Source organism: Rhea pennata, chromosome 12 (genome assembly GCF_028389875.1).
Source record: "Rhea pennata isolate bPtePen1 chromosome 12, bPtePen1.pri, whole genome shotgun sequence".
In the NCBI taxonomy this organism is placed as follows: domain Eukaryota; kingdom Metazoa; phylum Chordata; class Aves; order Rheiformes; family Rheidae; genus Rhea; species Rhea pennata.
In genome coordinates this window covers 16,849,294-16,876,560 of record NC_084674.1, presented here as the reverse complement: position 1 = coordinate 16,876,560, position 27,267 = coordinate 16,849,294, and the positions used below count along the sequence as shown (strand labels likewise).

Genomic DNA, 27,267 nt, shown 5'->3' with positions numbered 1-27,267 from the left:
TCCCACGCTGAAGGGAATTGGGGCAGGAACTCCAACTTTCAAAAGCTTCTCCACCTGGCACCACTCAGATGCTCAGCTGAAAATTCATCGACTGCATTTCATGTATCTGCATTTAGCCAGAATAGAAATAGCCTTTCTTCCTCTTCGTAGAGCTTTTCAACGCAATGCCCTCTTGCCAACGTCAAAAAAACAATGTCTCACTATTTTTTCCTTTTTTAGGAGCTTTTATTGAAATGCATAAATGGATTTATGCCAGTATGAGTTTGTGAATTTTATCCAGGTTCAGATTTAAAATTTCTGGATCTGATTTGCCCTGATTTTCATCAGCAATGGTCTTCTAATAATTCATTTATAAATCTCTCCTGTGAAGCTCTAGCAGCCAGTGTTGTTAACAATCTGTAACCTTTTTGCAATTATTCGTTGCATTGACTTTCCTACTATGTTAATTTTACGCTTCCATCTCCAGAAAAGGATTGTTCAGGTACGTTCCCATCCTTGCATTCATATAAGCAGTTTTCTGTAAATTTACCCTTTGAATACTCTCTGGGCATGTTTACTTGCCCAGATTTACTGCAGTCAGGGATTTCTGTTTTCAGGGGATGCTGAAGTTTTTCTTTTCAGGGACGCACTGTCTCCTGAAGTAAACCGTAAATAGCGCACCAGCGTTTGTGCTGGCCAGATTTACATCTTGAGCTATATTTATTTTCTAAATACCTAGACGTGTTCAGGCCTTGGGCTGCAGGATGTATTAGCACCCCAAAAAGCAGTTTTCAGTACGCCCCTCTCGGCACGGCCGACGCAGCCTTCTCAGAGCGGCGCTGCGCGCCCCACGTCACGCGTGGCAGCGGCACGCCGGGCTGGCAGCAAGGGGCAAGCAGCTAGCGGCCCGTGTAGTCTGTTGTAAGCACCGAAATCCACGACGGGCTGTTTAGCTTTGACTGTTTCTGTGGCATCACTCAGAGCTGAGCCGCGTCGCTCGCGGCCCTTCTTGCACGTGCCAGGCTCACGCGCCGCTCGCGCTTCCAGGTGCCGGCCTACAGCGGCTCCGTTCGGGGAGACACTCACCCGCTGACGCACCCCTCGGGAAGCGAAGCCTGGAAATCACTTTTCAATTTTAAATTCTGCCGGAAGTTGTGAGGACCTCTGCTCATCCTGAAAAGGACGAACGGACTGTGCCCCCGCGCGCGCACCGGGCCGGCGCGCGCCTTCGGCTCTGGGCGACCCGAAGGGATCGGCCAGTTGGGGCCAGGACACCGGGAACGGAGCGCTGCAGCTCTTCGCACGCGTTTTTCCTCGGCTTCTTACAAAGCAAGAGCTGATTTATACAAACTCATTTCTTAGTTTGGGTGCACACTAGGAGGATATCCAGTGTTCAGAAAGTATTCGGATCTGATGCTACCGCCTGGCGACACAGAAGGGCTCTGTCCACGGCAAAGACACAAGCCACCCCGCACGACGAGTAACTGCCCCCAGCCAAGGCCGCTGAAGAGGCCACAAAATCCACTGGGTCCAAAATAGCCAAATACGTAATCCCAGGCACCGAAAACAAAGAGCAATGTAAGAACTAAAAAAAAAAAAAAAAAAAATAGTCCAAAATATCTCTTCTCATGCACAGACAGGATTACCCATATTGCAAAATCGGTTGGTTGAAAGAGTTACCATATGGTTTCACTGTCAGCAACTTGTGGATTTATGTTTTGCGGATAAGAAAGTAGAAACAAAAAAGCCATCTAAGAACGCTTTCGTCTATTGAAAAATCTCCCGTGCTCCTTCTCCCTCCCCACGCAGGAAGACAGAAAGCAAACATCTAACACACTGCAAAGGTATATACCAGAGCGATCTAAAACACAGTAGCCGTTGCCTCTTACCGAGGCTGCCCCTTGCTGCTTGCTCAGAACTAGAAGCAGCCTCGTTATCCCCAGGCACACGTAACCCCAGTGTCTGCACGGCTTATTGTTGACTTTTAACGCAGCTAAGCAGCCCGTAATAACCAGATGCCAGAAAGGGACAGAACATTAGGTTCCACAAACCCCAAAGAAAATAACCACGCTGAGGACTTCGCTTCCACACGCCTATTTTCTCCCCAAAGCACGCCTTACAAATTAGCGTCCCCGCAGCCAGAGGCAGAGCCTCGAACGCTGCAGCGACCTCCCGGCAGAGCTCTCCCAGGAGCCTGCAGTGCCAGAAAGAAGCCAACAAGCAAGCAGGCAAAGCGGAGCAGAGGCAGCAAAGCAGCCGGTGCGCGGGAGGGGGCTCCGGGAAGGGGCTCGGGCGGAGGCAGCCCTGCACCTTCACCTCGGCACAGCTGCTTTCCGCCCAGTGCCTTTCTCGCATTTAAATTCAGCACGGACGCTGAATCTGGGCACGGCAGAGTTTGGGCAGCCGCTGCCGTCGGCCGGGACCGAGGAACCCGGAGAGGCAGAGCGCCGCGCGAGGTGCCCGAGGGCGAGCCGAGCAGGCCCCGGCCCCCGCGCAGGGCTGTCGGCCACTGCTCCCGCGGAGCCGCCAGCCCCGGGAACGCGCCGACCGCCTGCCAAGGTAGCAAACGCCATCAGCCGGCAACGCTCGGCGTCCACCTCCGCACCCAACCCTCGCACGCGCCGCCGCCAAACCCCACGCACGCCTGCTCCTGACCCCGGAGAGGGCAGACCCAACCTGCGCTGGACAAACTCGGTTCATCTCTACTTACAATACTGAGCCTTTTTCTTTTCTCTCTCCCAGCATTTTTCATCAGGATTTTGAGTTGTTCAATGTAGTGTACGCATTGTAATAAGATTTAGGAGTCAGCAGGAAACGCTTCTCAACAGCACTCTGAAATACTCCCTCTCTGCAAGGGCTGAGAGCAACTTTAATCCATGCAAAATCCAAGCTACATATCACTAAAATGCTAGATTAAGTTTTGGCTGGCAGCATTTGCAATGCCCTCCTATTTCAAGCACAAATAATGTGTAGGATTGGTGTAAAATGATTCTTATTCACGAATTTTATGTTACTCTTTTAAGAGAGGATTTGTTCCAGTCACTGTACAGCCATCTCCATGATGGATTTTTCTGGCAATTTACATCAAAGTCAGGTTATTCTCATCCATAGATTTTACTCTTGAATCTAGTGACAAGGGCAATACTGAATATTTTTCTCCTTATGGTAACAATTAATTGAAAAATAAGAACAAAATGAAAAATGAGGTATTTGATGAAGTCTCAAGTAAAGCAAAAACAGATGGTTATTCTGCACTTTATTAGTCTGTTTACCAACAGAATTTAAAAAGTATGTTATGACACTTCTGAAAAGTTAGTATCACTTGCAAGAACAGAAAGATCCATTAAAACTAAAGCAACTTAGAAGTATTCACCTATTTCTCTCTTCCTTATTGCTTCCATATTTAAAAGAAAATCAACTACGATATATACCAGAATTATGCCTTAAGGCAAACTGCTCCCAAATAAAAATTCACCCTTCGAAGTGATGCCAAAAGTTGTTTCTGTGACTGATTTAGTGAATGGATCTAATGTGATTCCAATGGATCTGAACGGATCTAACACTGCTGTAGGGTCAGCCACGGCCTCCCCTTTTCCTCATTCTGGAGGGGATAAGATGGTAAATAAATTACGTATTTGCTGAGTGCACCGTTTGCGCCCTGAGGCGGCTAAACGGCTGCTGGCTGCAGCCCTCGCCGCGCTGCACCACGAGCACCGGCACTTACAGCGCTGATGAGAAGGAGAACAAGCGCAAGGGGCGATGGCTGGCGTCAGGCCAGGGAAGTCTGCAGTTTTATATTTTCAGCTTTCATCGTTATTTTTCCCCCGTGCTCATGAATAACCCCTCGTTCGTTAAAGCTGGGCAGCCAGCCGTAACGCTTCTGCCGATGGTGGAAGCGATACGTGGGCTCCATTAACCAGACGCTGTATTTTCTAATGGAAATCAGGTTGACCGGAAACGTGAGGATTTTTCCTTCTCTGTGGTAGGGATAATAGGTTACCTTGGACTACTGCTCAAAATGGTTTTTGTTGTCACAGTAACTGCAAGAAAACAATCACCACAAACTAAATAAAAACGAACTACTGTGCTAGAACAGACCTGTTATTTCTGGAAATTCACATTTCAGCATCCAGATTAGTATTTAGCATCCTGCAAAGGCAGATCAACGGGCAGCTTTCGGCAGCAGCGTGTCTTTGATGAGTCCTTCTCCGTGCTTCCCGGGGAGGCAGGCGCCACGCTGGCTGCCAGCAGCCGGGACCGCTCGCAGCCTTTCCCACCGGACGATTTACAACCAAAGACCGACGGCGCGGCAACGCCGAAGCGCAGCCTCTTCTCGGGTTGCAGACCGATTTTGACGGTGTTGCTGAGGGGCGTCTAGGGCATCCGGAGGAGGCTGCAGGCTCTTGCTTGGAGCAACCTGAATGGGAAAACCTGCCCCTTTTGCCCGAAAGCAAGCGTTTTGATGAAACTCCCTCCCTTGGTTTTGTTTCCTCTAAAACATAGGAAAAAGCGTCAAAACCACGTTGAGCAGGCAGTCCTAACAGAAACACCTTACCAGCGCCAGTCCGACCGAAAGACCCAAGCCGAGGGCTCACCGAGGGCAGAAAACGCTCCAGAGCCAGCTCTGTGGCTGCACGCTTAGAGGTGTTTTAGCATTTTAAGGAATCTAGCAGCACATACTGACCTTTCTCTTCAGAGCACGGTTTTTGTTGTTGTTTTGATTTTTTTGTTTTTACCGCCTAAATGGATCGATTTTATATTTAAGCTGAAAACAACCTGGTCGCAAATCCAACATTTTCTGGGTTCCTTTAATGATTACAAAGATATAATTGCACAAGTTAATAATTATAAAAGCTATCTTGCAATAATTAAATATTTCAATAGATCTTTGATAAACTGAGCAAGATTCATATTTTTCTGTTTCTTGCACATGAAAAAAGTAAAATAGAGACAAACCATCAGCAACGTTGTCCCTTACAGTCTGAACCTACAGACTTTGTACAGAAATCACTGAGGCTCCCGGGGGCTGTACAGAAGAAGTCGGGCAGCCAGGCACTAACCAAGCTCAGAGCGTTAGGATTTAACGTATGCAAAGGGTAAAGAACAGAAAATGTTAATATCAGTATATATGGCATAAGAACGAGTATGCATACAACGCCCTTGGCACCACCAAGGCTCCTGCTTTTTCTGTGGATTGGAACCGAGCTGGCAGCCGCCGGCCGCCCCAAGCCCCAGCGGCCCTTAAAACACCGCGTGCGTCGCTTCTGCTGGGCTCTTCACGACCTCCGCGCAGAGAGGGGACGACAAGGAGAGGCGCTGACCACAACCTCCGCTGCCAGGTCCGCAGCGGGGACCAGCAGGAAGGGTCGGCAGCTGACCAACGCTGCTGCAGTAATTAGAAAATTCAGCCCCAACAGCGAATTTTAGGTACACCAAAAGTACTTACTACTTGAGTGTTCAGTTTGGGCCAAAAAACGCCCCAAAACATAGGGATCGTGTTTGCTCAAAACATGTATTTAAAAAAGAATAGAGGAACTCTTCAACCTTTTTCCTTTTCTACTATCATGTTTTAAAATAGACATTTAACACAGGTTTGCTGGGTTTTTCCTAGAAAGCTGAACACTCCAGGCAATGAGCAACGCAGGTCACCTGCAAAGAACCGTTTTCTCCTTTTTCCCACCTAACTTTTAATGCTAAATTTTGGCATTATTTGCCTCACTCTCAGGGCATGTGCTTTAACTCCTTAATTCCCTTAATTCTGACTCAGCAACAGCTGACAGGGGACGAGCGTCACCCTCATTAACTGGCTCTGATGATTACTAACATGAAGTGTTTCCTAGCACAGTTGCAACAGGGAAGCAACAAACTCAGCAGACCTCTTAATCACAAAGTGCCTCCAAAGTTAAGGGGATTTCCAGCCACCCTGGTAAGCGAAGCCAGCATGAGTGCTAGAGGTCTTGCCTGCATTCGTTCCTCCTTGCTGGCTTGTTTTGGCTTCTGTGGGTCCCTTTTCTTGTCCAATACAGGAAGCCAAACCTATTCCTTCCTTGGTTTGCTGTTTTAAGCTGCTAAATGCACACCACAGAACTGTGACCCGGCACTCACAACTGTCAGTGAGAATTTCTGTGAATAATTGATTTTTCCAGACAGCAGTCTGAAAGAGTTAGCAATAGCACACAGTTTATTATGGTGATAGAAATCACTCACGGACCGAGGAACTAACTGAACCGTCAGATTTAACAACCTTCTCCGCAGTCTTGTCGCTTTTTCCCCTGTGCTCTCCTTTTCCTGCTGCCAGGCTCAGCGTTCACGTCTCCAGGCTTTCCCCGCCGCAGCGCGGGGACACGCCGCCAGGACCGCGGCCGCTGCCGAGAAAGGGCGCAGAAGCAACCCGCGGCCCTGACGCGCGTGGCAGTCACGCAGCCTCCCGGCAGAAGTCACCTGAGAACTACGAATCATTAACGGTTCGAGTCAATAAACACCTGCTTTTGGCCTCCCGGTCCGCAGGAATTCGTGAAAGAAGACAGGAAGACTGAGGGGGGTGTGAATATGAGGACACTGTGCTTATTTTTCCCATCAAAATAAGTAAGCGATTGCAGGTGAGTTATAAACTGAATGACACGTCTTAAGCCAGGAGCGCAAAGGACGCCAGCTCCGTGCCCTTCGCCAAATTGTACAGCGCACGTCTCAGAAACTCAGGTCTGCGTCAGATCCACCTTTATAACTCACTTCCATCTTCGGCAGCTTTGGGAAGGTCTCTGCATTTACATAGACTACCAGGCAGGCGGAGTCTATCGTTCACATCTAAACTGAATGAAAAACTTAGTTCCAATCCGTATTAACCATTAGAGAACAAATACTGCAGGTCTCTCTTGCCTATGCAGAACTGCCACTGGCTTCATGGGGCAATTCTCAGAGAAAACGTGTACCCAGCCTGGGTGCCCTTTTTGACCAACTGGCAAAGCTCCAAGTCTTGCAGATCGCTGTAGTTCAGAGAAGAAACTCTAGTGGGTGTGATTGTAATTCTGCCCTTCTACATACAGGCACAAATTTCTGCTCTCCTGACCACGAGGAATCAAACAACCGAACTAAACGTCCTTGCTGACGATACCTCTTCCCATCATCCCAGCCCCAATGACCTTTCGGAACAGTTTCTAGGGCCACATGTTTGTTCAGAAATTTTTGTACGCCGCCTCTTTCCTTTGCCCAAGCTGGCTCTTCTCCTTATTTTCACTCCTCCTCAAAATGATTCCTAACCAGAGACCCTCGCCTTAAAAGCCACGCATAACTGCGTAGCTCTGCCTTCAGCTTTATTTTACCCCAGAAACTGTAACTTCATAACCTTCTACAACTGCCTCAAAGGAAAAGCAAGCAGCCAACCCATCTTTTTCGCGTACGAGTTTTCTCACAGCAGCAGAGCCACTTGCATTACCGTTTATGCTGCCACGGCCATGCTGCCACCTCAAGCAGCATGAAGGGTGCTCTGCCAGCACTGCTTCAGGGGTCCTGCTACGCCAGCAAAACCTTGTGGCTAAACCCAGCACTAGCTCAGCCCAGCCTGTGAGACCCTCAACAGATCCAGGAGTTGATTTATTTTGGTGACTGGTTGCTCATTCTGCAACTTCTCCATCTCACACTGTCACCACCAAACTAAATGAAATGCAAGAACGGCAGTTTCACAAAGAATGCAAAATCATCTCTCCATCAATCTCCGCATCCACTGAGCTAGTCAAAACAGCTCCACAGAACAGCGCCGTTGCTTATCTGCGACTGCACTTGAAAGACAGCGCGTCAATAAAATGCCTAAGCCTTCACGTGAAGGCTAGCAACCGTTCCGCACGTTAGCTCATCTGTCAAATTATTGAAGGCAAAATTCTGTAGTGCTAGGCACATAAAAAAATCAGTGCTAACCTTGACCAAATAAGCTAAGTATCTAATGCTGACTTTTGCCCAGTTGAAGTCTTTTTGTTGTAGAGCTTTCCAGCGCACACGGGGAGGCCTGGCTTTCTCGCGGGAGTCCCAGGACCCCGGCTCTGCTGCAGGGCAACAGCCAAACCAGCAGCATCTTGGTGCTCTAACTCTCCAGTCACAGCAAAACCACAAAGGGTGGGATTTGCTGTTTTTGTTTGGGTGCTTTTATATTTTGAAGTTCACTTCCCATTTTAAAAATACTAACGTTTTGGTTCCAAAACATTCAGCTCATTTCTTTCCCTAGCCGAAATTCAGATGTCTAGACATAATTCATCTCTATAATGTAAGTAATTTAAGAGTATCTTGGAAAAGTATTGGAGAATACCATAGGGAGCAATCTTGCACTGTGGAGGACTATGCTAGAAGACCTAATAACTCTTTTCCTTCTCTATTTTGTACTCTTCTAGAGTTTTTATGACAAGTACAAAAATCATTCCCTCAAAGCAATAACAATACCTGGTACACATGCATAACTACTAAAATCATCATCTTGCAGTACAGGAGATAAAACCAATTAGCTGACATTCTGCACCTATTGCTTATTTTTTATCTTATTTAATAAAAGGTTTCACTTTGATCTCAAGGGAAAAAAGGGAAGGAGAAATAACCCTGAAGAAATTACAAACCCACGTATTCTAAGTTATCTCACATTTTACCCTGTGGAAATAGAAATTCACAATGAATATTTTCTTCCCCTGCCTAAAAGCAGAGCCGCATCTTGGGATCACAGGAAATTAGCTAAGAATTTCTTTGCAGCCTTTCTGCAGAGCAGCAGTATTCTTGGCTTTGATGAACGCTTTTGCTTTTGCTTTCCTGGAAGAGCAACTACAAGTTCTTAGTGACATGTTTTTTCATAGTTTCTATACTGGCAAGGATACAAACTCACTTCTGAAGAAAGTTGCTCATTATGGAAGAGCAAACACCTTGGGTCAGAATGAAGATGTATGTAGCCTGCCATCCAGTATCCCTCGGTGACCAGAACAGACACTCACAGAAGAGTAAAACTGAGCAAATACTCTGTGATACTTTCCCAGAAAATTACTTTCTTCATCAAAATGGAGCCTATGTCTGTCCTAAGCCAGAGATGGTGTCTTTGTACTTAATGGTGCTTGCTAGATCATTTCTTCCATGAATCGAGCTGGACGTAGCCTTCACAATGTCCTGTGGCAAGGTTCACAGTCCTCGAGTGCTCTCCCTTCTTCCTTGGTTTTGGAAGGTGGCAAGAAGCCTGTACCAATTGATACCCTGGCAATGACTGTTCCTGTCACGTTTTTTCCTTCGCTGTGTTCCCGTTTCCATGCAATGTGTTCATAGAACTAGGTATTATAAGCTGAGATTTAACTCCTGAGTGGTAACAGCCAATGAAATCTGCTGTAAACGCACAGAGACACGGACAGAGTCTCGTGCTGAAGCGAGGGCTGCCCCAGCTCCTGGTGCCCGGGCAGACAGCAGCACGACCCCCTTCGTGCAGCTACGCATCGGTTGTGGGAACACAGGATGAATCACATCAAAACCCAACGGGCCGCCCCGGAAAACCAGGGCCCCACAGCCCCGGCCACAGCGACACGGAGACTAAAAGTAATTTTACCCCTTTCTTGCTCCTTCCTCTCTTTCCTACCTCACCTGATGAGATGCCGGGCTACTTGGAGCAGTTTTGGAGGCAGCGCAGCCTGATGCTGCCCTGGCACTTGCTTCCCCCACGCTCTGATTTGAGAGAAGACCCAGAGAGCAGGCAGCCACCCAGGCCACCGGTTACATGAGCACTTCAGAGCCTGAGAGGCTTTTCAGCTAATACAGTGAAGCGGACAAGAGATGGCTAAGGAAACACTGCCAGCCTGTCCACAGAGATGACCGTGGAAAGGCAGTAACCCTGCAATGCTGCTGTGACAGCAAAGCAACCACAGCGCGATACGGGAAATACCAAAGCATTCATAGGATTTAAAACTGAGCTGAAGGAGGCTTCTTCTCAGTTTCAAGAGATACTGGGGCAATTTGCCGCACTTTTGCCTGCCCACACTCGCTCCCCACGTGTCCGCCCTGCCGACACGCAGGACACATCAGCGATGCGCTGACCTTCCCAGCGCATACCTCCAGCCGTGCCTACCACTTGCAATGCAGGTATCCATTTCTATGCCCAAAAGGCATAATTCAGGCTCACTTACACAACTCATGTTGGAGATGCACTGCTGAACTTTTTCAAATGCAGGGAAAAGCATCTCCCTGCTTTTGGTCAGGGTGAGATTTTCGGAGCAAGAAAACAGTCCTCCAAAGGTAGGCAGAATCAGAAAAAGTAGAGCACGTTTGAACTTCACAGCTGCAATTCATGAAGCTGTGAGTCCCTTTAAGATTTAAAAATGTTAGGCTGTGCCAGTAAACTTCTTTCAACTTCCCTCTCTTTCACATATTAATTCAAATGGAAATTTTGCAACATTTTTCCCTTTTCTTCAGAAGGAATGCATGAGAGAATTTGTCTATGTAAATCATTCTTACCACCTTATCGCTCATGGCCTCAAATTTTACAAAGGGGACATTCAATCAAGGGAGCATGAAAAATGATTACCAGTAAAAACACGATACAATGAAAGATACTGTGTTACAGTTGCCATCAGCTCTCTGTAGAGGTCACTTCTCCTGCAAATGCTGCTGCATAAATAACATGGTCGCATTTTAAATTAAGCACCCTGAACAACAGTTCAATTTAAAATCATAGAAGTACCCATAATTTTAGCTGAGTATCTAAACTACTCAGATTTAACAGTAATGTGTTCACCCAAGTCAATATTTTTGCTGTAACAAATTGATATTCAGCAAAGGTGAAGTCTGTGCCAACAGCAAAAGCCAAGACAAATCTCCACAATGTAACAGGACAAGGAGAGGGAGCTTGCCGGGAGGAGGACACCTCACCCAGGGTCTGACAAACCTCTGCTCGTCCTAGCATAGACCCAACACAGGAAAACATACCAGGAACGAACCGGAGGAAGAACCACAGATGAATATCCACGCCCCGATCTTGTGTAGTCACTTTTTCCCTCAGTTTAGCACCTTACTAATTTTTGGTGCAGCTGAGAGAGGACTGCACGATCACTCCTAGGTTAACCTTGGCCACAAAGACATGTTTCCCCATTTCAGCCTCTCTGCAGAGAACTGTCACAGAGCTTTAACAAGCAGGTTCTTCAGCAACAGAAGAAATGTCTCCTTGGGGCTACCATAACACAGAAAGTACTGTATTTTCTCATTTTGACTTAAAAAATACATAGCGCAAAATGCTTCTGTCTTCTAGCAGTGGAATAAAATGACCTGGCTTGACCCAGAAGTCAGGTTTGCAGACATCTGAGCAATTAACTGAGAGTGGATTTCTGGTTCGCATGCCAGGGGATTTCTTGGTGGGTCCCATGTTTCTGGGAGTTTTTGCTTTACGTAGATCCACCGGGCAGGATCGTCCTATGCAGAACGAGCAAGGCTGAGGGTAACAGCAGGACATGCCACTTATAAACCCTGTCTAAGTGTGGGCACAAGCTACCCTGGGAAAGCAATCTGACACAGTGAATAAAAGGAAACAAATCTATGCAGTTTTACAAAAGAAAAAAGTCAATAATAAATAACATCAGCACCAAACTGGAGCAACAGGATCTATGTTTATATTTGAGCTGTTAACTCTCAAAGTGTATCACCTAGAACTTGTTTCATATTTTTAAAATGAACTGCTCTATTAAATCCGAACTAAATGCACAGTTAAACATATTAAGCAGACACAATTTAAAGCATTACAATACGGTTAGCCTAAACATGTTTGCTCATTTCTATCAGCATAATAAAATCAGATCCTCAGGATAGTCTGTTAGACCCACACCAGCAAATTAAACCCATGGGGAAGAGGAGGTCCACGACTTTCAGGAGTGCTCAGCACCGAAGCCCATGTGAAACGCTGTCTACACCACGAACTGCAGCAGGGCCAGCAGAAACCCGAGCGCACGCTGCTGCGCTGAGCAGCCGGCCACGGCCACGCAGGGCTCCCGTGGTTTCACCTTGCCCCTAATCTCTCACCGCCAGTGCTGCTGCCACCCGACAGCTCCTGCCGCCCGAGCGCAGGTGACAGCGTCTCCGCGTCTCTGCCGTGCCCAGGGACTGCATCCCACCACGACCAGGCCAGACCTGCTCTCCGGTCCCGTTAGCGCCGCGTTAACGGGTCCCATTAAAGTCAAATAGATTTTGAAAGGACGTTAGGATTCGCATGATCAAATCGAGTACCAAAACGGAGGGGGGAGAGGGAGAAGAGGAAGCAAAAGAGCTTTGATTCATTTTTTCCCCACTCCCCAGCGTACTGCTCTATTCCATTAAAACACTGATATCTTCATTTTCTGCTCGGTCAATTTGTATTTGTCACGAGATTATTTCTCTGCGAGGACCAGGCGCTTCCAACTCCCCGCACGAAGGTACGTGCCACAGTCCTTCCCTCTTCAAAACGACCCCGGGCTCCCACACCCGCCCGAGGCGCACGGCCGCGAGTCGCCCGACACCGCCGCACCCCGCGTCCGGGGCGCTAAACCAGCTCCCAGCTCCGGCTCCCGCGAACTCCCCCCGACGCCTCACGCTGGACAACGAGCGCCGCCGGCGGGAGCTGCCCCCTCCGCGGGCGCCCTCCGCCGGGACCCCCGGCCCTGCCGGCGAGCCGGGCCGCGCCGGGTCCCGCCGGGCGCCCCCGCAGCCCTTCCCCGCCCGCGCCCCGCTCTGCCCCGCCAGCTCCCAGCACGCTTCAGAGGCACCGGGACCCCGCCAGCCCTGCCCGGCGCTGCCCCACGCTCCTACCTGCGTATCGGCGGGGGCCGGCGCGGCCGGGCGCGGCGGGGCGCGGCGCCCCCAGCCCCGGCGCCGTGGCTGCCGGCATGGCCCCTCGGCCCGGCCCGGCCCGGCCCGGCCGCCGCCGGCAGGTGCAGCCCGCCCTCCGCCGGGGCCGCCCCGAGCCCCGGGCTGCGCGCCCGCCCCCGCGGAGCGGCGCGGAGCGGGGGGCGGCGCTGCAGGCTGCTCCCGCGCGCGGGGCCGCCGCCGCCGCCGCCCGGGCTCGCCGCGCCGCGCGGGTGCGCAGGGCCGCGCGGGCAGCCGCGTGCTGCGGGCGGCTCCTCCCGCCAGCGCGACCCCAGCGCGCCGGGGCGCGCCGAGAGCGGCCCGGGCGGCACACGCGGACGCCTTCGGCGGTGCGCACCCGCGGAAGGCGGGGGGCAGAGCCGCTCCGAGGGAGCTGCGCGCGGTACTGCGGGGCCCGCGGCCCACGCTGAGCACTGCGGCTACTACCATGCACTCCCCTTACGGTACTTATTTTTTTTTTATTCCTTGTAAAAAAAAAATGTAGCAGCAGATTGGAGAAGTCAACTTGCAAGATGCACCAAACCCCAGGGAGACTGGGAGAAAAAAAAAAATCTTCTGAAGCTCTTCTGGCAGCATAAAATGGTAGCGCCACAGCTATAACATGCTGCTGGGCGTCCCACTCGTGACCGTGAGCTTGCACATTTGCCAGGGAGCCACAGAAAAAGTGTGGATTTAAAGGACTGCTATTTCTGTCCCTACAACTAGAACACATTTTAAAAGTAATACTTGACAACATTTATATAAAAGAACAGCATCTTTGAAAATACTGCAGCTTATGAATTAGGCCCTGGTTTCCAGTAATGCCAAATATACTCACAAATCTAACCGAAGTCAACAGGAATTACAAGGATTTGACTGGGGGAGCTGAAGTCCAGCATTAGGAGTAGGCGTCTGTGAAACTGGACACAGACACTGAACGTGGATAAGCGCCCAAGTGTTTTTTTCCTTATGCCATTGTTATTACAACTATTAGGCATTTCTTTCTGCTCATTTCTTGTCAACATGTAATTTTTCTTTCTCATGGAATGCAGAACCTTGCCATAATCCATCAATTCCTTTGAGGCAACTTCTACAATCCTTTCTTTAAAATCTAGCTGTATTGAAAGGGAACTTTCCCTGGAGAAGGTGCAGTTTTGTGCCTCCGAACAAAGAAGTCCCCTTCTCCCTGCAGGCATACTCTGGACTTAGTGATAAATCCCGTCAGTATAGCGGGAACAAGTAAAAAAAAACAACAAAAAAAAAAAAAAAAAAAAAAAAAAGGAGGCAGAGAATAGAGAGTACATCCTAAAAATTATGAAGCCTTCCATACTGACGCCCAGATTCTCCCTACCGGCTCCCTTGCTTGGCCTTCAGCATCCGCAGCCGCTGTGCAACGCCAGCGGACACTCGCCGTCCTTGTGCGGGACGTGCTGAACTGCGGGATTTCCCTAAGCTCTGCTAAGGCCCCGGCTCTGGCTAAGCCCTGCTATTAGGGTGGCTCCAGGCATGCCAAGGGCACAGGACTGCTGAAGCGACATTATCCACGGCCTCGCTGCCGACTTAGCCGAAGGCTGCAGAAGCCGTCTGGTTGCGGAGGAAGGAGCTGCCGCCCAGCAGCGGACGCCGCTTCCCAGCCCTCCAGCCACAGCAGCCTGGGCCCTGGGTCCTTCCCTCCCGGCTGCCGGCCCCGGTCCCACCTCTGCCTTAGTCCTCCTCCTGCTCCTCTCTGGTGGCCAGGTGGCTGCCTGGTTCTGGCCAAGCCCCAGCTCCTCACTCCTGAGGCTGAGTTTTCTTAAACTTGGCTTTGCCTAAATTGCTCAGAAGCCTTGAGCTGGCGGTGCTGCTTATTCAACAGCTCTTTAGGAGGAGGATAGAAGCTATCAGCCATAGGTCTCTGTTTTAACTAACGCATCCACATGTGGTATTGCTAAAAGTCTTTCTCAGATTCAGCAATTAGATTCCTGGAAGAAAAACTTTGGAATGGCAATAAAACAATGTTTAGGCTGTAAGGACTCTTACTGGCCCCAAGTTACTTGTGAACCGATGGCTCGCCACTGCCCAGTGGAGCTAGTTTGGCTCTGCCTCCCACCACCGCGTTGCACCCTTGCCCACGTGCTGGCTGACAGAAAGGTGTGCCAACGGGATGTGCAGAAACCTCTGCTTTTTTGCCACCTGAGTGTGTTGAACTGGCTTGTTCTCTGGCCTGCCAAACATCACAGCCAGCTAGTTTGTCCTTCTTTCCACTACAGTGACTACTGCCGACTTCAGCAACCCCTACGTGGCTCCCATCAGGCAGGGACCAAGAGACTACTTTTTTGGATGTAGTGAAGAACTGCTTCATGCAGCAGCTGTTTAAGGAGCCTACAAGAGGAGAAGCAACCAAGGGCACAAACCTAGCTCAAGTATTACCCCTGAGCCCCTGTTATAGACCACAGCAGACTCGAGACCCAACATCGTTGTAAGTGCTGCAGAAGCCAGACTGTTCACTGCTGTTGTATTCAGCTCGAAAAGAGGAACCAAACAAAAGACCTGTTAAAAACAAACCTTTGAGGAAGAGCCAAGGGAGTTAAATCCTTGCAGGCAGTATAGAGACTGCTTGTGGGCACCGCCCTGGAGGCACAGAACAAACCTGCTCATCAACAAGGACTTGAGAAAAGTCAAAAGGAAGCTGGCATGACTGAACAGCAGGGGAGAAAGTTATCAGAAACAACTAAATATCCTTTGAAAGTCTGAGATTGTGTCCAAATGAGGAAAGTAGAAAATCTGGCAGATTAAATGTAAAAGGCAAAAGAAGCAGGCCAAAGAGTGGAAGAACAATTTGTAAAAAGCATCAAAATGAATACTAAATTCTTCTGCAGACACCCCACCAGCAGGCAGTCTGTCAGAGAACCAGAGGGGTCATCGATCAGGATCTGAAAGAAGCACTCAGAGGTGGTAAGGTCATCACAGAAAGACTAAATTAATTCTTTGCTTACCCTAGAGGAAAATAGGGAGGAAAGCCAGAATCCCTCTTTGAGGGGATTCATCTGTCCCTAATCCAAGTGTTGGTAGATGATATTATGGAACATATAGGCAAGGGACAGTAACAAGTTGCTGAGACCAGGTGATATTCAGCAAGAGTTCAAAAGAAATTCAAGACAGAATAACCAAATTAATTTTTAACCCTCGTGCATAAACATTCACTTAAAATCTTCCTGATTACCCAAAGCCGAAAATATAGAAAATGCAACACCAGTTATTTAAAAGGATTTCTTTCAGATGACACCTTGGGAACTGTCGGTCAGTAAGCGTGATGTGTACCAGCCACAACAGTAGAACATTCATTAGCCAATAAAACCAGTGAATACATTAATGAGTTTAATATATGGGGAAAGAGTCAACATGACTTTTATGACCAGAAGAAAGATACATCTCACAGATCCCCTGGAGATGTTGAAAGGACTCAACAGACAAGAAGATAAGGAAAACCCAGCTGATACTAGCTATCTGGATTTTCAAAGGGCTTTCAGCAAAATCTCTTCCCCAAAGGAACCAAAGCAGCTATGGTGTAACAGGAAGGGACCTTGCCCAAATAAAGAAGCAATTAGAAGATAGGAAATAAAGGGCTGTTTTTCACAGTGGAGAGGAGCGATCAGGGAACGCCTCAGGGTGCTGGGGCCCCAGGTTGTTCGGTGTACTTACAAACCATCTGGAAAAGGGGATGCGAAGTGATAAGCCGTATGGGAAGATTCCGGCTGTTCAGGCTAGTAAAGGCACCTGGAAGAAATGCAAAAGGACCTTCTGAATCTCACTGATGTGTATTAAAGTGGCAGACGAAATTCAGTGTAGGTTACTGGAGAACAGGCAAAAACACAAACAACCACACAAAAATAACGGGTTATTAAAATAGCAGGCTGAGGTACTGCTCAGGAACTAGATCCTGGATTATCCTCGGAGTCCTGCAAGGTACCAGCTTAGTGCTCGCTGCGGGGTCACAGCAGAAACTCACGTCTTGTAAAGCAATGCTCTTTCTCCCTTCTATCTGGTAACCCCACGCTTTCTCCCAAAGGATAGAGCCAGACATTAGAGAGGTTTTGGATTCAAGATGTGGCCATAGTTCAGTAACTACTTTCTTGTACTACTGTTAAATATATACGCAGTGATACAGCGCAGGAAAAAACATGGCAATATGCAACCAGGTACATCCCATCAGAACAGAATCTGAAAATATGAAGCTAATAAAAAGAGGAAACATTTTTGTTCCCTTTGAAAAGGGAAATGAACAATAAATACAGTCAGGCAGGCCAAGTGGCACCAATATACATGCAGTTTTGCCAGTAGCCTGGAAAAACAAACATTCTGAGAACAACCATTTATGTCTTCAATGCAAGATAAAACGTTGCTGTGCACACTCGCACGCAAGCTATCTCCGCGAGCATTGTTCGACCTAATCAGCGCAGCTGCAGTTAAGCAGACATGGCCTTACAAATTCATGTTTGGTTTGGGACGTGGTGCCTCTGGTAATCTGGCGTATGTCACACTTTCCTTCCCATCTTAATTTCTTAAAATTATAATAGAAAGTAAATAATAATCATTCTATTTCTCCATTTAAATTGGTTTTGCTGCTTCTAAGAATGAGAAAACAAAATAAATGGTAAAAACATGCAAATCCTGACATTACAAACATGCATGCTGCACAGCACCACCAGGTCTGACAGCCCTGGGCACTGCTACAAATCCGCAACAGTATGCTGGAAACCAGCCTCCCTTTCTCCTAGCTTTGCCTCTCCTTGCGTTCCCCATCAAAGCTCAGCTGTCCTCTCCTGTTTCTTTGCTTTGCCACATAGTCCTAGCACCTCTTCTGCTATTGACTTAACACTTCCACCGCCCTCACCTGCCGTCGGGGTTAGATGGCCTTCCCACAGCCTCCCCGCGTGTCCTCTTTGCAGCCCGAAGCCAGACCGTGCCTTCTCCTCCTGGATTTCGGCAAGGGACTCGCTCCGCCGTCGGGAGTCAGCCACTGCGCCAGTTTGGGGCCCGTGAACCCGCAGCCTCGGCCGCTGCTGTTCACCGACCTGTGTCTGGCACAAGGCAGCAATTTCTATGAAACGGGCACGAGGAGGAACTGGTGGGGATTATTTTAAGAGGCATAGGATGGGAATGCATGTGCATAGGGAGAGGAAAGGAAAGTAATAAGGAATAATAAGAGGGACTGGGAAAGAAGGGACAGAAAGCAAGTGGATCATTTAAAAAAAAAGGGGGGGAGGTATCGGATTTTGAGGCTTCCAGCAGGATGAAGAAGTTGGAATAATCCAAGAAAAAGCATCTGCCAGCAGGCTGCAGGGAGTGAGATGACAAGGAAAAGCAATAAAGGCTTGCAACAAGTGGTTATATCTGTTGGGAGCTGATGGCAATTATCTGATGAAGAGCTAAACCGCAGAACTGAGAAGTGTAGTACCCAGAAAACAGATACAAGGGCTTCGATGGAAAACAAGGCCTGGGAGAGTCAGCAGAGCAAGCCTGAAGCAGAAATGTCCAAATTTCAGGTTCTCCCACTCTCATCCCCTTGGAAGATGAAAACTTTGAAGTAAACAAAAACAAACAAACAAACAAAACCTATATGCAGTCCCACAGGACTTGAAGCAGAGCTAAATTCAAAGCTGAATTCAGGTCAGGGGCCCTTAATATGAACATCCCCAAAATCTGGGATATCTGATATTCACACTGGGAGAGAGACAGAGAGAAAGAGAGACAGAGAGACTTGCTATAACAAATTTTTTTTTTTCTTACAGCCAACGGTCCCCAAAATCAAGACCCACTTTTAAAGAAAAGATGCTGTGAGGTGAAAGACATAAAGCAGAGCGATTTTATGGAAGAACAAAAATGGAAGTAAGCAGTGGGATTTTCCTCTCCGCTTAAGACCTGAAAGTAGATCTGCTGTGAAAATTGGAGAGCTGCTGCTTTGAAACACCGGCACCTTTGTGCCGAAACACGTGTCTCGGTGTGTGGCATTTTCAGCCAGTAGCAAACTTCATGTGCCAGAGGGGAAGGGGGTCTGTTCCTCGGGGAGCAGGACCCCTTCCCGCCTCATGGGCTATCAGAAATAGAAGAAATCGGAGTGACCTTGCTCAGCTCTTAATAACCCTCAGGACTGAGCTGGGTTTCTGCATTTCAAAACTCACATCACCATGGTGCTTGTTCCTCAGCGCTGCCTCTCCAGCCTCGAGACTAAGATACCGTGAGCAGATGTCGAGAGTTTAAGATACGAAAGTTATGGGACATAATACATTAATGCAACAGGATATTGAGTCCTACACCAGAGCGAGTATTTGTATAGTTCGTAATGGTTTCAGCAGCAGCGAGATGGATGGGTTTTGCCACGTGTACACACTGCCGACACGTACACAAATAAACGGAAGGTTCAAGTGATAATTTTTAAATTATCCCCAAGAAGAAGGACAAAGTTCACCCCTATTACATACTACTGAAAAAATATTGTAGTCAACAAGAGCTTGGCTTCAGCTTCCAGTCGTTTGACTCTACACATCTTAACCATGCAGGACATTTTTCACTAAGAGAGATTCAAAGCAAAGGTATTAAATATATTCCTGAATGAGCCTATTTTGCTAAACCAAAAATTAATGCACATTTTATGTCCTGTTTTCTTCTCTTGACAACAAAAAAGTAGCCAAAACTGACAACAATGTAGTCCTGAAAGTTCAGATTTGTATCAGCAAGAACAAGTGCAGCAGTCATCACCTTTGCAAAGGAGTTATTTCTCCCCACAGGACTTGTCAATCCGATTTCACAGACAAGGAAAGTAATTATTAGGATACTTATGCTAATTTTATTTTCCCACCACAAACTAGCCCCTGGAGTTACAGTCATCCAAAACACATTGTGTGATCTGGCAGCCCTCCAAACCCTGCTGACTTACCTCCCATAATTAGTACCTTTTATTTCTTTGTATCCACTCAGTCTTTGTGCAGTGATTCTCTGTGAAACCTCAGGTGCTTATTTTTAATGAGTACAGCAATGAAGCAAATATATTCCTGACACAAGTTGTGAAGAGATACATCAGCAACTTCTGAAAGTGCAAGCTATACATTTGCTGGTGGCTAGAATAAGTCAAGTGGATCTACTTTCTCTCTGTTTATTGCTGTGTATAAAATATGGTTACACTTTATACAAGCAATTCTATGTAGATAGTTTCCTGTAATAACTATCTGTTAGAATTTATCATATAATAGTGTGAACAGAAAAACTATAGCTTAAATATTTGGCATGAAGCAAAAACTTGCTCTATTACTGATGTGCACTGTTGTTAGAGTTACTCATGTATTAAACTACATTAACAAGGGCTATTAACTGAGATAGTCTCGAGTCTGGTTTAACAAAGAAATATTGTACCTCTAATAAAATAAAAAGAAAAGGAAAACACACACAAGACCAACAATCTTTCTGCCAGCTGTGCAGTTTACACAAAATATTTCATTCTCTAAGTCCTATCACCATAATAGCATACTTTAGCTTACTGAGAATTGCTGCACTTCGGCTGTGGGCCACCAATGGCTCCATTCTCACATAAATAGGCAGACACAGAAACAGAAGTTAGGAACTGTTCCCTGGGCATAAATAAATCAAGCACCCCATTTCAGCCGTACCAAACCACCCTGCCAGGCATCCCACAGCCCCTTGACTCTGCATGAAACACAGAGCTCTGTCTAGAGCACTTCGGGCACACCAGCACACATCAGTCCTTGCAAACTCCCACGTTGGACTAAAGAAACAACAGGCTCTTTCCAGTCACTAACCCCAAGGAACGCCTGGTTCCTTGATCTCAGCTAGAGTCCGGGACATATATCCAGGAGATGCAACCTGCTTGTCAGGAGACAATTCAAATTATTTGTTCATTAGCAGCACAACAAGACCCCATTTGCATGATTAGCAAGTTTCTTTTGCCCTCTGATCACAGCTGGCTAAACTGATGTCTGCTACCCTAACAGTCAAATGGGAACCTGCTACGCCAGAGCAATACAAAACACCCTGTCATGAAGAACGTGTTAAAACCCAAAGAAGGCAAAAGTGGTCTTCAGAAATAGTTGAATGTAGCCTCCAGGAGGATGTTCTTGAGTTTTTTAAAAAAAATAGTATTAGAAGACCCACCTTTTTCCAGTTTAGTCTTCCGGACTGCAACCACATCAGAGACCCACAGGACTTCAGGTAATTTCCAAACTGAAAAATTGAGAGGATGGCAGCACATGAGAGAGGAAGTAGTGAACATAATGAGATAATACAAAAGAGCAAGTTAATAAAACCAAATAATAAAATTAAAACTTGTCTGCTGAGGTTTCCCCCCCTAAACACAGGGCATCTTGTTAACAGGTTAGCTAGCAGGAACGTCTAACTCATGCTGGGCGTTTCTCAAGACTCTGAAGTGGTTAAGAAAAATGCTGCTGTTGTGCAAAGGCCAGAACTGGGCAGAAAGAAGAAGATAAATTTCAGACAACACTAGGAATGAAGAAAACCAGTGCCAACACACAAGTTACTCAACAGAGTGTTATACAGTAAGCGAGAACAGCAGATGACACAGCTATCAAGTACACAGATGTGGAAAACTGCACCAGGCCACAGACTAGAGGAACCCAGTCGCTTGGCCACAAAGACAGAGAAAAGGAGGAATAGCTACATGAAACTGGGCATGGTTTGCCATTTCATTACCTACGCTAGGGCTCAGGCCAACCACACTCTGCTCTAGTGGTCAATGCCAGCTGGAGCTGACTTCATAGCAAAGCACACAGGCAAATATAAAAACATTTTGTTGAACTTTAAAAGCACCGAGTTCAGTTAGCTGTGACCTGTGGAACGCTACCATTCCTGCTTATGAGGATTTCTACAGACCGTAGCGCTTGACGAACATATATGTAAATATCTGCAATGTTCTTGAAGTCGCACAGAAGCTTTTCTTGTAAAAATTGTAATCCAGAATATGCCATTCACTGTTTTTTAATGGTCATGACTGCTTAACTGACAAAAGAAAATCCCCAAACTTACTGGCATCTGATAGTCTGACCAGTTGTATTAACTTCTGAAATGCGGGAGAAAAACATGAAAAAACAGAGAGAGAGAAACACTCCCAGGTGCAATTTGTGGTCTATAATGAAAATGATTGATACCAGTGTTAATTAGATTACAGATAGGCTTTACTCTATGATATAGAGCAATTGCAAAAAAGCTTTCTAACCAGAGTCAAGTCAGCTGTGTGGAACACACAATTTTTTGGTTGTCTGTTTTGTTTTAGTCTTTAATATCCAGTATTAAATGAAAAAGCAATACAACCGTGTCACATCTTTGGAGACTGTGTTCACAGTTGAGTGAGTATGTCCTAAAAGTATCACAAATCGGACACGTTCCAGACTATTCCCGCAAAATGACAAACTTTCCATTTAAAAACTATATACAGTTGAAGTACTATGTTCATCTTTCTTTCTTTCTGCAGACACAAGAATGACAAAGCTGAAGGTTTATGTACTGAAATCCTGGACTCACTAAAGGCAATGGTACAGTCCTGCAGTTGCCAGCATTTCGGGTCACTGAGCGCTTGTTGTCTATAGTCTGGGCCATTACATCCGTGGAGCATGCAGAAACACCATGTGTGTTTGCTCTTTCTTACAAATTAACCATCTAGGTCCACACAGGTGCTTGCTCTCATAAACCAGGAATCTAGCACCAGACTAACGTGTTCTCAAGCAATAAGCTGGACACGTTTATAAATAATCAAGCTTGCCAAATCAAAACCAAAACACTCCAAATTAACAGAGAATGAGAACTCAAATCCAAAAGATAGAGTCTAAAAATTAAATGATGCCAAGATCACAAAACTCCAGGAATCCTAAGCTTATCTTCCCATTTCAACATCTATTTATTAAGTCACTTTCTACTGTGGGTTATGTTCTTCTAAATATTTCCCCTGTGCACACTGCAGGGTATACTAGTTGGTTCACCATAATGTCCCACCACACCACCACCACCACAAGGACCATATTGTGCTGTCATATAATCAGGGTGGATGGCAAGCAATTTTTATTCTGGCTGCTGGACATAGACAAAATCCCAGGGTATTCTTTAGCCAGCAAACTATATGGTACCTAATGCTATCATATGTCATCTCCTCAGGTGTTATTGGCCCATAATAAATAGGCAGGAAAAGAACTGCTGACTGGCACAGTGGCTTCACCTGAGGATGAATTATGACCACAGACAGAGATCGCTATCTCCTAAACTAGTTTATATTTAAAATAACTGCATAAAGTGAATAAGCATGATCTGAAAAGAACTGTCAGAAGTTGCTTATCAGACTTGTTGCTGCCATTGAAGTTAGCAAGTTAAAGCTGAAGAAGTAATTAGTTGCATATCTAAGATTACTTGACCAGAATTCTAGACCCAAAGGAGTTCAATGATGCTTCATTTTTTTAAATTAGCTTTCCAATTTAGGAAAAAGAAAAGCTAGGAATCTGCAGAGTAATGAAAGCAAAACACAACCTAAAAATAGAAGAGTACATTTGACCAAATGAAAAAATAAGGGAAGGGAACATTTCACCGAACGAGAAAGTCCACAGAAGAGTTCCGGTGCATCTCTCCTCCTTGTGTGGTAGGAGTGATTGAAGAAACCTCTATTCGTTTATCTCTTAGGCAAACGTTTCTTCTTTTGTTTCTTACTTTAAAAAGCTCCCAAAACACACACACTAAACCCCCTACCCTCCCAGGGGCTCTTCCAGCTGTAACATAAGTAAACTTCAGGCACCTCCATTTGCTCAACCCACAACAGCTGTGTTTTGTGCAGAGCCAGTGAAGCTCTCAGTCCCCGGTACGCTGCAAACGCCGACAGCTGAGGAACATCTCCAGCTGTCCACTCTAAGTCAGAAGTCAGAGAGGTCTCCCCTGTAGCTAATTATAGCTAAAATGACATATAGAAGGGACTGGCAGCATGGCCAAGAAAACACAAGCGTATCTCAGTTCTCGTACGCTGTACCGGCGTGTTTATCGCCTGCTGCTGTCGCCCAAGGGTCGTGCCGTCCGGAGGGGTTATACGAACCACCCGCGGGTGCAGTCGCGCTCCAGGAATGAGGATGTTTTACTCGCTGTGGCAGCGTTTTCCCTTCAAGATAACAGAGCTTCCCGCTGTTACCCGAACGCTCGGGTACCGAGCGCAAGCAGGAAATCCACTTCGTAGAGGTGTAGGTACAGTCGGGCTGCCCACAGGCGGAAAGGTGGACGGTTCAAGCGTAGCAGCCCGCGGCCTCCCTGCCGCCTTGCACCTGGCAGGAACGCCGGCAGCAGACGTTTCTGCAGTAGTTTTAAGCTCTCCATTCAATATTTGCAACAAAATTCAGTGCAGCAGAAATAGCCAAATTACAAACCCTTTGGTTCTCCTGAGGGTCGGAAAGGGAACAGAGGCTTCGCTCACTACACTAGACTGTAAACCCGGGCTAGAAATCAAACCTCTTCTATAACAGCAAAATCAGAGTCCTATCTAGACCAGGAGGTTTAATTTATATCCACAACCTAAGCAGATATGATTTCTTTTTGTAATTTTAGCATTTATATCAGTAACGTAAATATTTACTCCTATACGCTTGAAATACTGAAATTAGAAATGGAGAAAAATTAATTTTATATAGAGATAGATAAACACATTTGCACACAAACACATCTTCATCTATCGTTATCACGTACAAACCTTGCATCTAGATTAAGTTCAGAAATATGGTGGTAGTTTGTGCTTGAAAGGTTTTTAACAGTGTAAAAGCAAATTGTCCCTCACTCTGACATGAATGTGCTCCAAGGTGCTGTTCCAGACCCATAATAAACAATAAGCTGGAGAGAACTAAGAGATAATTTCACTTTTTGTTAAAAAAACAAAGAGAATACAAAATGAATATTTTCCCCAGAAGAGTTCTCTAGGTTTTAACTAATTCCTTACAGTAAAACAGACAAAGGAGAAATACATTAAAGCAAGGTCTGAGGGAGCTTTTTCTATTTGGTGCAGTTTCTCGGGAGCCCCAGGTACGGCAGGAAAGCACATCTGGAACAGCCACAAACAAAACAGAATATTTGGAATAATTTTTCTTGCTCACCAGAGGAAAGAGGGCTGCAGGCGCTCTGTACACTAATGCAGCTCTGCTGTTCTTGTTTACTGTATTTACCTGAAAAATTAAAAAAATGGGATTTAAAGGAGACTCCATGTGATACTGCTTTAGCTTACTTTTTGCAGAGAATTCACTTGGGGCAGTACCACCAAGTGCTGCATTCAGCACAGATACGGATGGCGTGAGACACTGCACGCAGAGCTGCTAAAAATTGGTATCACTTAACCAATATATCTCTTACCTGGAGTGCTAACAACTGGCATAAATGGTCTTACTCATTCATGCACTCATACACATTCATGCATCTCATCTCTGCCTTACAAGGCAGCCTGGTTTTAATCCCGTTAACAAATCTGAAAAGAGGCAAGGGAAGTGCTTACGTGCTTCAGTATATACACGAGAAAATAAAAAAAAAAAAAAAATCACTGAAGGTGAAGGCAAGCATTTGGCTGCCTCCCCAGGAGAATAATATGCCCCAAAGCATCAAGATGTTCTCAGCCACTTCCATGGGATGGAGACACTAATGACAAAGTTTCTTCCTAGACGTTTTCTCTGCTCTTACTAGTTCCTTAGGATTCATCTCTGTTTCCCTAGTATCACTTTGGTAGTCATCTAGAGACTGATCTATAGTTCTACATCAGGAATTTCAACTGGCAGTAGATTGGAGGTGGAGGGGGTAAGTAAATGAGGACGTTTGCTTGTAGCTTACAAAATCATTACCTTTGCTTACACCTGTGCGTGTCATCAGCCCACTAACTGATGGATCTGTATTGCAGTGGATCCAATTATTTAAACTTCACAACACTTTCTTTCAGAGCCCTGCATAACCCACCAGCAGATGCAGCTTCTCTTCATGTCTAGTGCACCACTGGTTCAGCTTTGCTTGTTCTCGGTATTGGGCCACCTTACGATTAGCAACCACAGCCTATGGATTTTACTCTTAAGTATTTTGCCAGTGCTAGTTTTAGACATTAGTAATCCTATCAGAAAGTCACAAAACAGCTAAGAATACCTCAGTCTCCCAACCCTAACTCAGTTCAAGACAAGAAATTCTAGCTGACAGGAGTTTGATCTGGTCCCTGCTTAGCAAGTATCACATTACAGCACAGTAATAATTTTTCTCTTGCTCTCTATGAAGTAGGAAGTGAAGTTAACTTCTCTTAACGACAGGAAAGATTAAGGAGCCCATTTCCAGATCACTGCAATAAAGCACAATCGGCAGTCAGGATGAAAGCAAGAATTAAAATATCGTACACGCAGTAGGCTGAGATATCAAACTGCATTTTCAAGCAAGGTGCAAGGCTGGGCTGCACGCCCTTCTCAGAAGTAGTTTAGGTGTCTGTGTCCTAAGGAAATGGGGTCAGGAGGCAGGTGACCTCCGCAGAGCAAATGCGAGTTATAAATGCTCTGCACAAAGGGACTGAAAAAGAGGAGTGTGATTTCACTCCCCGTCCACAAACCAAACAGCTCCTTCTCGCCAGTCTAGTCAAACTATAAATAAAATTGTCCTGTCATCATCTTTTCTGATCCACCCACTCTGTTCTCCTTAGGGCTGGCTCCAGCATTCCCTCACTCCCTGTGCAAGGTTAGGAGAGGAGCCAGGGGGGGCCCATATGGGGCACAGAGAGGCCTGAAACAGGTGATGCTAGGGCAATAGGTGCTCCTCCGTATCACCGTCCTCGGCCAGAAATGCCTCAGGCCCTTGTGATAGACACTTGGAAACTGGGCACCTCTGCAGGCCACGATGGGCTTCAGCAAGTGGCTTGACTTTTAACAGCAGGCAGCATGAAGTCCACTCTCGCATCAATATATTGAATATTAGGGAGGAAGGACTAAGGTGAGGCTTATCTTACCCTTTGTGTAGAGCTCATAATGCGCAGTGCTTTCAGATATGTGGAAGCAGATAGTCGCTGCTTTGAAGAGTGCGATCTGTGCCAAACGCAAATGATAAGGAGATGACGGAAAGAAAGAGCATTCAGCTGAGCACCAGCCAGCATGCATCTCAAGTGAGCTTCATTCGGAGGGCTTTTTCTTTTTTTTAAATAGCCACGGTGTGTATGAATTCACTAGAATGACTTACATTTTCATATGCTCCAAACTCTATATTTTTATAGAAGTGCTCTTCTTGAAACATCTCTGACTCAGCCAGAAGCTGCTGTCTAACCTGTAGAAGTGGAGTTATATTCAGAGCTACAAAGAGCAGGATCAGTTGGTAAAAGATGAGTCAAATGTAACTAGAAACTGTCCAGTTACTTCTCAAGCTTCTACTCCTTAGATAACATGATAATATCAGGCAAATGGCAGAAACAAAGACTAACATGACTCCTTTTGCCCCCACTTCCTTCTC

The 27,267-nt window shown here is 46.5% G+C and overlaps 1 protein-coding gene across 1 annotated transcript in view; it reads right to left on the bottom strand.

Annotated features, from left to right (window-relative positions):
- Positions 1–27,054, bottom strand: part of SUSD3 (sushi domain containing 3) — a 43,900-nt gene extending 16,846 nt beyond the window's left edge. Inside the window, exons 1-2 of the mRNA XM_062585914.1 lie at positions 27,001–27,054; positions 26,774–26,849 (exon numbers count right to left, since the gene is read on the bottom strand). Of these exons, the coding sequence (XP_062441898.1) occupies positions 26,774–26,849; positions 27,001–27,054 (130 nt within the window). The remainder of the gene's footprint in view (positions 1–26,773; positions 26,850–27,000) is intronic.
- Positions 27,055–27,267: the final 213 nt, after the last annotated feature.